The following is an 11,030-nucleotide window of genomic DNA, read 5'->3' on the forward strand; positions in this document are numbered from 1 at the left end:
GGCAAACTGTTCAACAACTCAGAAAAGGAAAGCGGATCCATTCCCAAGCTATGCTTGGTTTGGGTGGAGAACTGCTGATCAGGACTGAGGATATTGTTGAGCGGTGGAAGGAGCATTTTGAGGATCTCCTTATTCCACCCACCATGTCCATCTTTGAGGAGGCCGAGTTTGAGGACTCAGGGAAGGACGAGTTCGTTACTATAGTTGAGGTCACAGAGGTAGTCAAAAAGCTCCTGTGTGGCAGGGCACCGGGGGTGGATGAGATTCACCCCTAGCTGCTGAAGGCTCTGGATGTTGTGGGGCTGTCATGGTTGACATGTTTCTTCAATGTTGCATGGAGGACTGGGACAGTGGCTGTGGACTGGCAGACCAGGGTGGTGGAGGGAGACCAGGTTGTGTGTTCCAACTATCAAAGGATCACACTTTTTGTCCTCCTCTGGAAAGTTACTCTAGGGTGTTGGAAGGGAGGCTCAGACCGATTGTCAAACCTTGAATTCAGGGTAGGCAGTGTAGCTCATGTCCTGGTCTGGTATCACAGAACCAGATCTCCACCGAAAGAACAAGATTCCAAATATAAGTGGCCGAATTAAGCTTCCTTCATAGGGTGGCTAGGCTCAGCCTTAGAGATGGGGTAAGGAACTCCATCATTTGGAGCAAGCTTGGAGTAGAGCTGTTGCTCTTCCGCATCAAAAGGAGTCAGTTGAGGTGGTTCAGGCATCTGATTAGGATGTCTCCCATTAGAGGCTTTCCAGGCACATCCTACTGGTAGGAGACCTGGGGAAGACCCAGAGGTCACTGGAGCAATTGTGCATCTTCTCTTGCCTGGGAATGCCTTGGAGCCTCACTGGGGAGAGGGAGGTCTGGATTTTTCTCCTGGACCTGTTGCCTCTGCAACCTGACTATGGATAAATGGTAGAAGCTGGAAATGGGATTTGAAATTAATTATTTTGGCTTTTATGTTTTATTATCAGTAATTGTCTGCTGGTTGTTTAATGTTTATGAAGTTAATTCTGAATTGTTCTCCTTGTCCCTTCCCCAGGTGACAAGTTCTGTTTGATCACATCAACACACCTAACTCTTGACTCGGCTTGTGTACGAAGAACAAAACCTTATTCTGATAGCCACCATGTTTAACCTGATTAAAAAGGACAAGGAGAAGGAGGCGAGCAAGAAGGAGAAGAAGAAGGAGAGGATGTCTGCCGCTGAGCTGCGCAGCTTGGAGGAGATGAGCATGCGGCGAGGTTTCTTCAACCTGAAGAGGGAGGGCAAGCGGAACAAAGCGGACATCTCCAGTCCAATCCCTATCAAAGTGGCCAACAGCACCGAGCTTTCTCTCACTGACCTGGAGTCAGATGGTTTGTGCAACCGAAGCAGCGTGGTTCTGGATGACCAGCTGAGTACTACCAGCTCCACTGATGACTTGAAGGGTGAGGGTGGAGGAGGACAGGAAGGACACCGTAGCTCGGTGAGGGACCGCGTGGCTCACTTTGGTTCTCTTGCTAAGCAGAACTCCTCGCAGGTAGGCCAGATGATGAAACGTTTCTCCTTCTCCCAGAGGAGCAAAGAGGAGAGCCCATCAGAGGGCTCCACTCCTTCTGGACAGAACTCTGCTGCCCCGTCACCACAGGTGGAGAGCAAAGTTTTTAGCATGCTTCGGAAGCATAGCCAAAAGCTTCAGCCAGGAACCGCAGAGACCAGAAAAGTGTGCATCCCTCAGCTGGTTGACAAGGTCTTCCCTGCACAGCTGCAGCTGCCAGCTGTGGTCGCACCGAGCACTCCAGAAACCAGAGAGCTGGAGCTCCAGCGGCGCAACACTGGGGACTTTGGATTCTCTTTGCGTCGCACTACTATGCTGGATCGAAATCCTGACGGAGGGGTGTACAGACGGGTAGTCCATTTTGCTGAACCTGGTGCCGGTACCAAAGACCTGGCTCTGGGGCTGGTGCCCGGCGACAGGCTGGTGGAGATAAATGGACGGAATGTAGAAAACAAGAACCGGGATGAGATAGTTGAGATGATCCGTCAGTCAGGAGATGCGGTGAGGCTGAAGGTGCAGCCAATTCTGGAGCTGAGCGAGCTGAGCCGGTGCTGGCTGAGGAACTCCGAGGGACTGCGCAGAGGAGCCAGATATGTAAGCTGCTTTGATACTCTCTGTGTCCTTCACGTTGTGCTCAGCTGTCTCTGCTTCACATGTACTACTGAGGTACCTCAGGACGTGTGTGGGCTGTGCTCAGTACAGTGGTTCAGCGTCTCACTGAGGAGACACTCAGATTCTGCTTCCCTGGTGGGGTTTCTCCTCCGTGAGGCTCCATGTGTTACAAAGCATTCTGCTGGTACTTGATTATGATGTGGCAGTAGACCTTACTCGTCTTCTTACATTTCTGTTGCCTCGAAAGGCTAAAAGGTTATTTTGTTTTTCCTTATTTCACAAAAACCAACAAACAAACAAGTTAAACGTGCATGTTGCTACAACTGATTGAATGGCTTTGTTAGGTCTTCTTATGGCACTTTGACACTGTTTCTACACTCAGCAGTTCCACACCACACCACACCAGTTAAGGGCCTGCCCACTGCTGGTACCCACCCCACTCAGCCCAGTTTATGGGACCGTCTTGTTTGAGGTTCTAATGAAACGGCTCTGAGGTGATGAGTCTGACACAAGCAGCAGCCGTCGATTGGCCAGCAGAGCTACATCTTTGGATGACCCACCCAGCAGAACTGCAAACTACATCTGAACCTCCACTTCCTCTCTGATCGTCTTGAGTGTGTGTGTGTGTGTGTGTGTGTGTGTTGTTTTGCTAGTTTCTGCTATGGAAGCTCCAAATATTGTGTTGTTGACCAGTGATGAGGTTATTTTATTATTAGGATTCATCCTGAGTTGCATGGCACCACCAGAAATGAGCACATTTACCGAGAGATATCAGAGATGATGGTGCAGCATGGCTGTGCCTGGACTTATCAGCAGTACTGGGATAAGATTAAGAACTTGAAGCCCAGTTAGGGAGATTAAGGACCACAATGGGTGGAGTGACTTGAACACAGTCATGACACCACACACTTTGCAGTGATGATCCTGCTTTGTGCTACTGTCCTGGTGCACACCTTCCCATCTCTTGGGTAACTTGCCTCTCATGTGATGGCTTGTTCCTTCTGGGTCACCCTGCTGCCTGAACCAGACTCTGGTCTGGGACCGGCTTCATACTGATCGCACCAGTGCAGATATTCGAGGTTGTTGTGTCCAGTTAGTCTGTGCCTTTCTCCACTTCTTGTTGTAGTCGGAGTAAGAGCTCTGCTCTAACAGGCACAAATGATTAAAGACCAAAGCTTTCATTGAAAAATATTTTATTTTTAAATAAATTTAAAGGTGCTTGTTGGCATCGCCCTTAGAGATAAGGTGTTCTTTTTGGTATTAATTAGAAGTACCAGGTATTTGTTTGTTTTACCAGCAACTGTCCTGATCAGTGACTACTGGTCTAAAGTCTAACACACAGGACTGCACTGACAGAAACATTTGTTCTCAGTCAAAATGCTTCTGTCTGGTAAAAGCCTGGCTTTATGGTATATGACGAGCTGTGCTAATCATTTCCAAACAGGAAGTGCACAGCAAGAAGAACTTTGTTTTACACACACAGTCAAAAGCAACATTTATGGTCCACAGGTGACGTCCCACTGGTCTAACTCACATGAAACTCCTGACAGGAAGACTTGATTAATAAAATAATGATCATCAAAATGGGTGCAGAAAAGTTTACAAGTTATATATTTTGTCCTCAAAATAAAACTAATTCAAAAAGTCAGTGTCTACTAATAATACAAGTGCTCTAACGGAGTAATAATTTGCAACATAAACCTAAAGTCCCTGTCCTCATGTGCTCTAATGATTTCTGTAACTTCATGATGGTCAAGAGAGAGAATAACAATCTCCACAATCTCCTTCCTCTCTAACCCTAACCCCACCATCTGCTCCTAAACAGGTCTCTCTTGAAAATGAGTTCTCATGACTCAAAGAGACTACCTGGATAAATAAAGGGTAAATTTAAAAAAATGGCTGGTTCTGCTGAAACCTGGGAGGGGGGGTTGGGGGGTGTAATGTGGATCACAGGTCCAGCCTGTTTGAACGTCCTCTCCATCATTTCAGGAGAAGTTTTCCCTTTGAACTCTCACAGTCTTCTCCAAAATTGTAGGTAAACGTCCCGTCAGTCCTGCGACTTCTACGCTGAAGCAACTTACGCACGTTTTTTTTTCCATATTTATAACGCAATTTTTGACTGACACTTTAAATTTGTAAGAACTGCAACAGCAAGTCCGACCATGCACGGTGACTTCACTCAGCTGGTGCAGGCGGAGGAACACCGGAGAGCTCGCAACTCCGGCCACGATGGATGGATGGATGGATGGATGGATGGCTGGATGGATGGATGGATTGATGGCTGGATGGATGGATGGATGGATTGATGGCTGGCTGGCTGGATGGATGGATGGCTGGATGGATGGATGGATGGTGTCATGCCGCCCTGGCGAAGTGAAGCTGTTTTGGCAGTGACGGATAATAAATGCAACTTATACTCAGGAAAATACGGTATCTACTTTGGTCAAAGGATGTTTGTCTCAGAAGTCCACAGTCCAAACTCAAGGTGAAACATCTGTCCTGACTGGTTTCCAGTTGTGAATGATGGACTCCAAATATGTTGCAAGTGACCTTCAGTCTTTCCCAGATGGCTGGGCAGTAACCGTCTCTTCTCTTTGACGTTGCGTTAACACACACCTGTCGTCGACGCGTTGTGTTTACCAGAGTGTTGTTTATGGCAACGTTTACATTTTTAATAGTTTTTGTTAATAAATGTCTCTTTGCTTCAAGTGTCTCATTATAAAAGCAGAGTGCTGTACTACGAAGCTGGTTCAGCACATCCTGGGTCACGTTAGGTGATCTGGTTGAAGATCAAACTTGAGGTTCTACACAGCTGCTTACTGACTGGACAAACCTACCTCCTCTGGGTGTTCACTGCCATGAAACTGGGAACACTGGTACAAAACTGATAGATTACAAACAGTTAACTGAGAAGTGAAGCACCCGCAGGTCACCATGTGTGTCACAAGCTGATTTCCGTGTTTATCTCTACTTTACAGTGTGAGTTCAACATTTATGGAAGGAATACACATCACCAGCCATATTCCACACCAGACTTTGGAAGTGAGGTCATCTCATGAGTTAGAGCCACTTGGGTCAAACCTCGTAAACCATGTGCATCTTCTCGTGGGAGCTTGTGAAATCTGTCAAGAAGCAACTACCTCATCAGAATTTAGCTCAATATTTATAACTATGAGGTTATACTCCTTTTATGTCATACGATCGATTAGCTGTGGTGGCCATTTGAATTTTGATCGACTCCAAAGGTTCATCAGAAGATCTACATTCAATTAATATTTTCTGAGAGCTTTATTAAAATCTGCCTTCATGAAATATTTTGCAAACAGAACCAGAAGAGAAATAATGGAAGATGTTCTCAAGTTTGGTCTGAAGTCCAGATTTTTCATTCTGTCAGAAAATTGATTAGGGTTAGCCTTTTCCATCCTCATTAGTTGCCATGACAACCGTCTCAGGTAAGACGAGAAGCACTAAACTCAGACCTGGACCTGGATCAGCCTCACTGAACTGATAAACCTGCTTGGGAGAACGGGTCCTCAGTAAAGTTCAGATTATCTGTGTCCTGATGTATAATCTTAGATTTAAGTCACAATCCTAGTTCCACCCACAGTTTCTCTTTGTTAGTTCTTCAGGATGTTCTCCGTGGACATGAAGTTCTGGTCGAGCAGACAGACCGGATGCAGCCATTCTTTGAGCTGTGGACAGGATGTTCTTAAAAAAGCTCTGGGATGTCTGAACTGAGGAGAAGACATTTTCAATTGCAAACTTATTTTTAGCTGAAGCCAGAAGAAAAACACGAGAAGATCTTATTTCAAAACTTTTATTAGCTGTTTAAAGTATCACCATCTTCACAAATAAACATGGAAACACATTGGTACCACCTTATATAAAGGGTACCCTCATAATTTATAAAGAAATAGTTAATAATGCAGTAATCTGATAAACTAGGCATTTTTTAATAGTTTGTGTTTACAGCCTGTTCAGTCCCTGCATTATATTTACAAATGCCCATAATGCTTACATGAAGGTAATTTACTGACATGCTTGATATGTACACTCTAGTATAAAGAAAAATACAAGTAAGCACTATGAGCATTTGTAGATAGAACATGTATTTTGGCATATAGTTTAAGTAAAAAATAAAATAAGTGGAGCAACTTATAAGATTTACCTGAATGAATAAAAACATGTACATCACTTGATCTTGCCAAGCGTGAGCCTGCTTCAGTGTATGAACAACATTGTTATAAATGTTTTTTAAATGCTTTACTGTAATGAATGCTTTACTTTGTGGTTGGTGGCAACTTTGCGCATGCAGTCAAATGTTGAGGTGAACTGTAGGGGGCTCTGGACACAACCTTGAGGAGAGCCAGAGCGTGATGACATTGGAGGTGTTCTGTGCAATCCGCATTGACTTGTCTTTCAGTGAGGAAGTTTAGCAGCCGGTTTCAGAGGGGGGTGCTGAAGCCCAGTGGTCCCATGTGTCTACCACATGCTGTAGAATGATGGTTTTAAAGATGGCGCTTTGCCACTGTCTTCTGTGGAGTGGTTATGCCAGTAAGCAAACTGGAATGGGTCAAACATGGGAGGGAGTCTGGCAATTATGTTTTCTTTTGCCATCCTCCAGGGCTTAATTTATAAACCGATCGATGCTGGAACGCAGATAGAGGGCGGGCTGGCCGGGGGGGGGGGGGGGGTGGCGCATCTTCTTTTTTAATAAAATAGATGCTATTCTGCATTTTGGTGTATTTTAACAGGTTGTTAAAACATTTACGTTTTCCATCATTTGTAAACACCCCGCTTCTGTGAAGCTCCACCCCCCCCTTGACGATTCTGTCAAGTAAGTCGGACTTGGTCCCGTGCTCCTGCCCCTGCCTGTGGGCTCCAGCCCGCCTGCCTGCTCAGCACTTCACTCTTTTAACGGCAGAGATTTCTTTAAGGGTTGATGCAGAAATGCTTCACTTGAAGAGGCAGATCGTGGCTGTTGTGTTTAAAATGAGTGTTTATGTATTTATTTTCAGTTTATAAAAACATATCCAGTATAAGTTTTATTCGTTCAAGGCAGTCACCTTTGTTCATAACTTTATTATTGGTAAGTCTGAGAGTTACCTGATCCAAGCCGGATCCTAGCAAACAGTTACCGGAAGCAACCCTGTCAAAATAAGAGAGTTCCCGGATTTTGTTCTGGCAGGATCCGGCTCAAATTAAGCCGTGCCAGTCTCTCAAAGTTCTTTATTGTAATGGGAATGTGACTCGTCTCTAGTCGTTCAGTGATGCAGTTTAATGGTTGTTTGAAACAGGAATGACGGCGACTTCAAACATGATGAGTGTCTGTTAGACAACAAGCCAGCTGATGTGCACCTTCCCTGAGCCCCTGATTAGGTCTGTTGTCAAGACCTGGGGCCTTGTGTGGAACATTTCCTACAGTTACTGTCCCATCTTTGTGGTTGGACTCGAGCCACAAATCTTTTTTTTCTGTTAGACAAAACAAACGAATCAATAAATGTTTTAAAACATTACAACAGGCCACTGCTAGTCTTAACTTTTACTCTCGCAGTTTTACACGGTTTGCTTTGACCCGAAGAGGGCAGGGCCATCTGAGGAGGACGTGATGTTGCTGCTTCACTGCATGCTCCTCCTGCATTCCTGTCTGTGCTAATCTGAATATCTTGTGTGTTTAGATATGTGGAGTGACTGCCATCTCAAAGCCTCACTGTTAGGGACTGTGTCCAGTGAGCCATCTCAGACGTCCTGGTAGCCAGTGAGGGTTTGGTTACTGGTAATAAACCAGTTGTTAACGCACGTCTTCGTACTGACTCTGTCAAACCCAAACATGACTCATCTTCTGCCTTCAGGTCATAATCAGTTTGAACAGTTTTACAGGTCTATTTCCTCTGACTCTTGCAGTTCTTTCTCCTTTAGCGGTGGTACGACGGTGACCCCACGCTCACCTTAGATAGTGAAGGCCTTCTTGTGTAGATGAACAGCAGCTTGGTATGTCGTTGAGTTTCTGCAGTAAAACCAGACCTTCAGCATTTTGTGCTGATGCAGACAAAGGCCACATTCGACCGGCCGTTTGGAATTTGACCTGTCTTTACTTCTTTGTGCTTATCTCTGTTTCTGTTTGAAGACAAGTGTCCGTCAGCTCGTCTCGGGCATGAAGGTCATAAACTTTAGGCTTTCAGAATTTATTTCAGCCATGGTTACATGGACCTCTGGTTTTAAGGATTTTAAACAAAATAAATTGTCCTCAACCTGCTTGTGACTGTGTGAATTCAGTGCTGTCTTTAACGCCTACAGTAAAAGTAATGTGTCGTAGCAGCAGTTCATCCTGGACCTTTCCTTCTCATTAACTTTGGCACAACTCTTATTTTTGACCCATTCAGGAAGCAGTTCAAACTTATCAAGCTTCCACTTTGAATTGTTGTTTTCTACAAGCAAAACATTCCCGTGGACACATTCATTCAACCTTTATTTATACAAGTTGGTCTCCGTGAGCCACGAGGACTCATTTACAAGAGAGACCGTGGAGGTTGTTCGTTCAGACATGTTTCAAATGTGCAAGAGCTAAATCAAGTTTTATATACGTACGACTGATTTCTACCAGGAGGCAGCAGGACAGAAGATTGAGTCCAGAAAAAGTCCATCTTAAAAGCTCTCTCAGCCTCGAGCACAAAATAAAAATAAAATCTTAATGTTTGTTGACTTCAGTGAGAAAAAGCAGAAGTCCAACTCGTCTTCTTGTGGCATTTATTATGATGAAATACATCCCTCGTCACTTTCTGGATTTGACTAAAACTAACATGAGAAAGTGCAGAATGTCTAAGAATGTGTGGCAGAAAGATCCTTTTATTGTCATTATTGTGCTTATCTCTTTGAAACTGTAAAGAATGAGAAGATCTTCAAAGGAAAAACAAATTGTGGCATGAGAGAGAAGTTTTAAAACTTAAGATGCAAAGCTCTCTTCTCTTGTCTTAACAGGCTTTCTAAAGTAGATGGAAGGCGACCTCTCCCTTTAAGTTTCATTCTGGTATTTGTGGAATCTGCTCTGGAACAAATAGGCCACTTCCTGTCCCGGTCCCCCTAACGATTTCATGTAAAGGAAGTGGAGTGAAGTTCTGACGATGAAATGAGCAGATCAGGATTTAAAAAAAAATGAAAAGAAGAAACATGTTACTGTAAATAACACAGTGAGAACTTTTTAACCTGCCAACATCAAAATGTGGGTGGGATAGGTGAACCACACCTGCCTCCACCCCCATTCGCTCCACTCTGAGCCCTTGAGCAAGGCTCTTAACCCCCACCAGCTGCTCCCCTGGGCGCCCTAGATGCAGCTCTCTGCTCCACACTGAAAGCTGTGGTAGCTCGGTGTCTGTGGTTGTGTCAGGATGAACATCTGGCGTAAAAATAATCACAGAGTCTTCATGTGACTTAGTTCATTGTGGTGACCACTGAAGATGGAGCAGCCGAAATAAGAAAAAAAAATTAATGAGGAGCACTGTGGCTTTTGTTCTTGTGAACATTGGAACAGATCTTTACCCTTTTGGAGTTTCTAATCAAATCATGAGAATTTAAATTTTCAGTCTTATGATCTTAGAGAATTATGTACAACTGTGTTTCTTCAGGTATTATATGGGGCATGCTGACATAGTATGTTACCTTTTCAATAACAGGCCCCGCCTACTCAAGTGTCTGGCTCCGCCTACTCTGACTGACGATTTATTAATTTTTTTCCTTTGGAGCCAATCAACACGCCAGCACATGATAGTCACATGACCAATTTCAGGTGCTCTAGCGGGAAAGATATAGTCTTTCAGAGACTACATTTTAATTTATATAAAATGTACAGACTTTAAAATACACGTCAGTTTTTAAAATGTGTTGATAGATCAAGTAAAACCAGAGTTCAGATAAATAATCCACGCCACATCTTTTCCTGAAAATCATCGTCATGTCTGAAGCACGATAGAGCGAGAGGCTGCAGCAAAGACTATCAGTCTGAGGGACAAAACACCCCCATCACCCTCCACTTCCACCTCCCACCCCCACTCAACAGATACCCCCCCTTTCTGACGGAGATTCCAAGTTATTAGGCGCCTAAAAATCTAGAAGAAGAAGAAAAGGATGCAGAAGTTGAATGGAGTTCAGTGCGATAAAGACACAGCGAGAGCAGGAGTGAGTCATGAGGTCTGAGAGATTTGTGATATTTAGAGTGTTTGGGCTTCATAGTTGGGCTGTATGTTAGTGTTTAGTCAGTTTTACTGTGTTTGAGTGAAAACTGTGAGATGATTTTTGAACGTGAGGAGCTGCAGATTCAGAGGAGGACGGAACCACCGAGTCAGAACCATGAAGGAGGAAAACTGTCCGAGTCAGACAGAGAGGACTTTGGTGATGAAGAGGGTGAGCAGGATTTGTTTGAGAAGAGAAACGAGAGGAAGAGCAGATCGAGCCCCACAAGGAGGTCTGACTGCAGAGGAGGGGGTCCAGAACCCTCTGACTGGGCCAACAGAACCAGGCATCAGTTCTGAGCTCTGGAGAACAGAGGAGGACGGATGTTGACCCAGAGGGCGGACTAATGGAGGAAAATACACTTAAAAATAAATAACATAACATAAATATATTGTCAGTTAAAAAAACTGTAGTGTAGAGTTTTATGAAGAAAAAAGTGTTAAAATAAAATAAAAAATAACAATTTAAATGAGATTGTTTTATTTCAGGCTGAAACACACGTAATAAACTGATCAGTTTTAGTTTGTGTGTGAATGTTTCTGTAAAGTGCCCTGAGACAACACGGTTGTGATTTGACGCTTTATAAATAAACTGAATTGAATAGAAAAAATATTTAAAACTTGTATTTTAATCAGTTAAATAAGGTGGTTGATGC

At 44.1% G+C, this 11,030-nt stretch overlaps 1 protein-coding gene across 1 annotated transcript in view; it reads left to right on the forward strand.

Annotated features, from left to right (window-relative positions):
• Positions 1–1,039: 1,039 nt before the first annotated feature.
• myo18ab (myosin XVIIIAb) overlaps positions 1,040–11,030 on the forward strand; it is a gene marked incomplete at its 3' end in the record, with an annotated part of 65,905 nt that continues 55,914 nt past the window's right edge. Inside the window, 1 exon segment of the mRNA XM_037677746.1 lies at positions 1,040–2,131. Coding sequence (XP_037533674.1) covers positions 1,127–2,131 — 1,005 coding nt within the window.

The sequence above is a fragment of the Nematolebias whitei genome, chromosome 6 (assembly GCF_014905685.2).
Source record: "Nematolebias whitei isolate Nwh7 chromosome 6, NemWhi1, whole genome shotgun sequence".
NCBI lineage: Eukaryota > Metazoa > Chordata > Actinopteri > Cyprinodontiformes > Rivulidae > Nematolebias > Nematolebias whitei.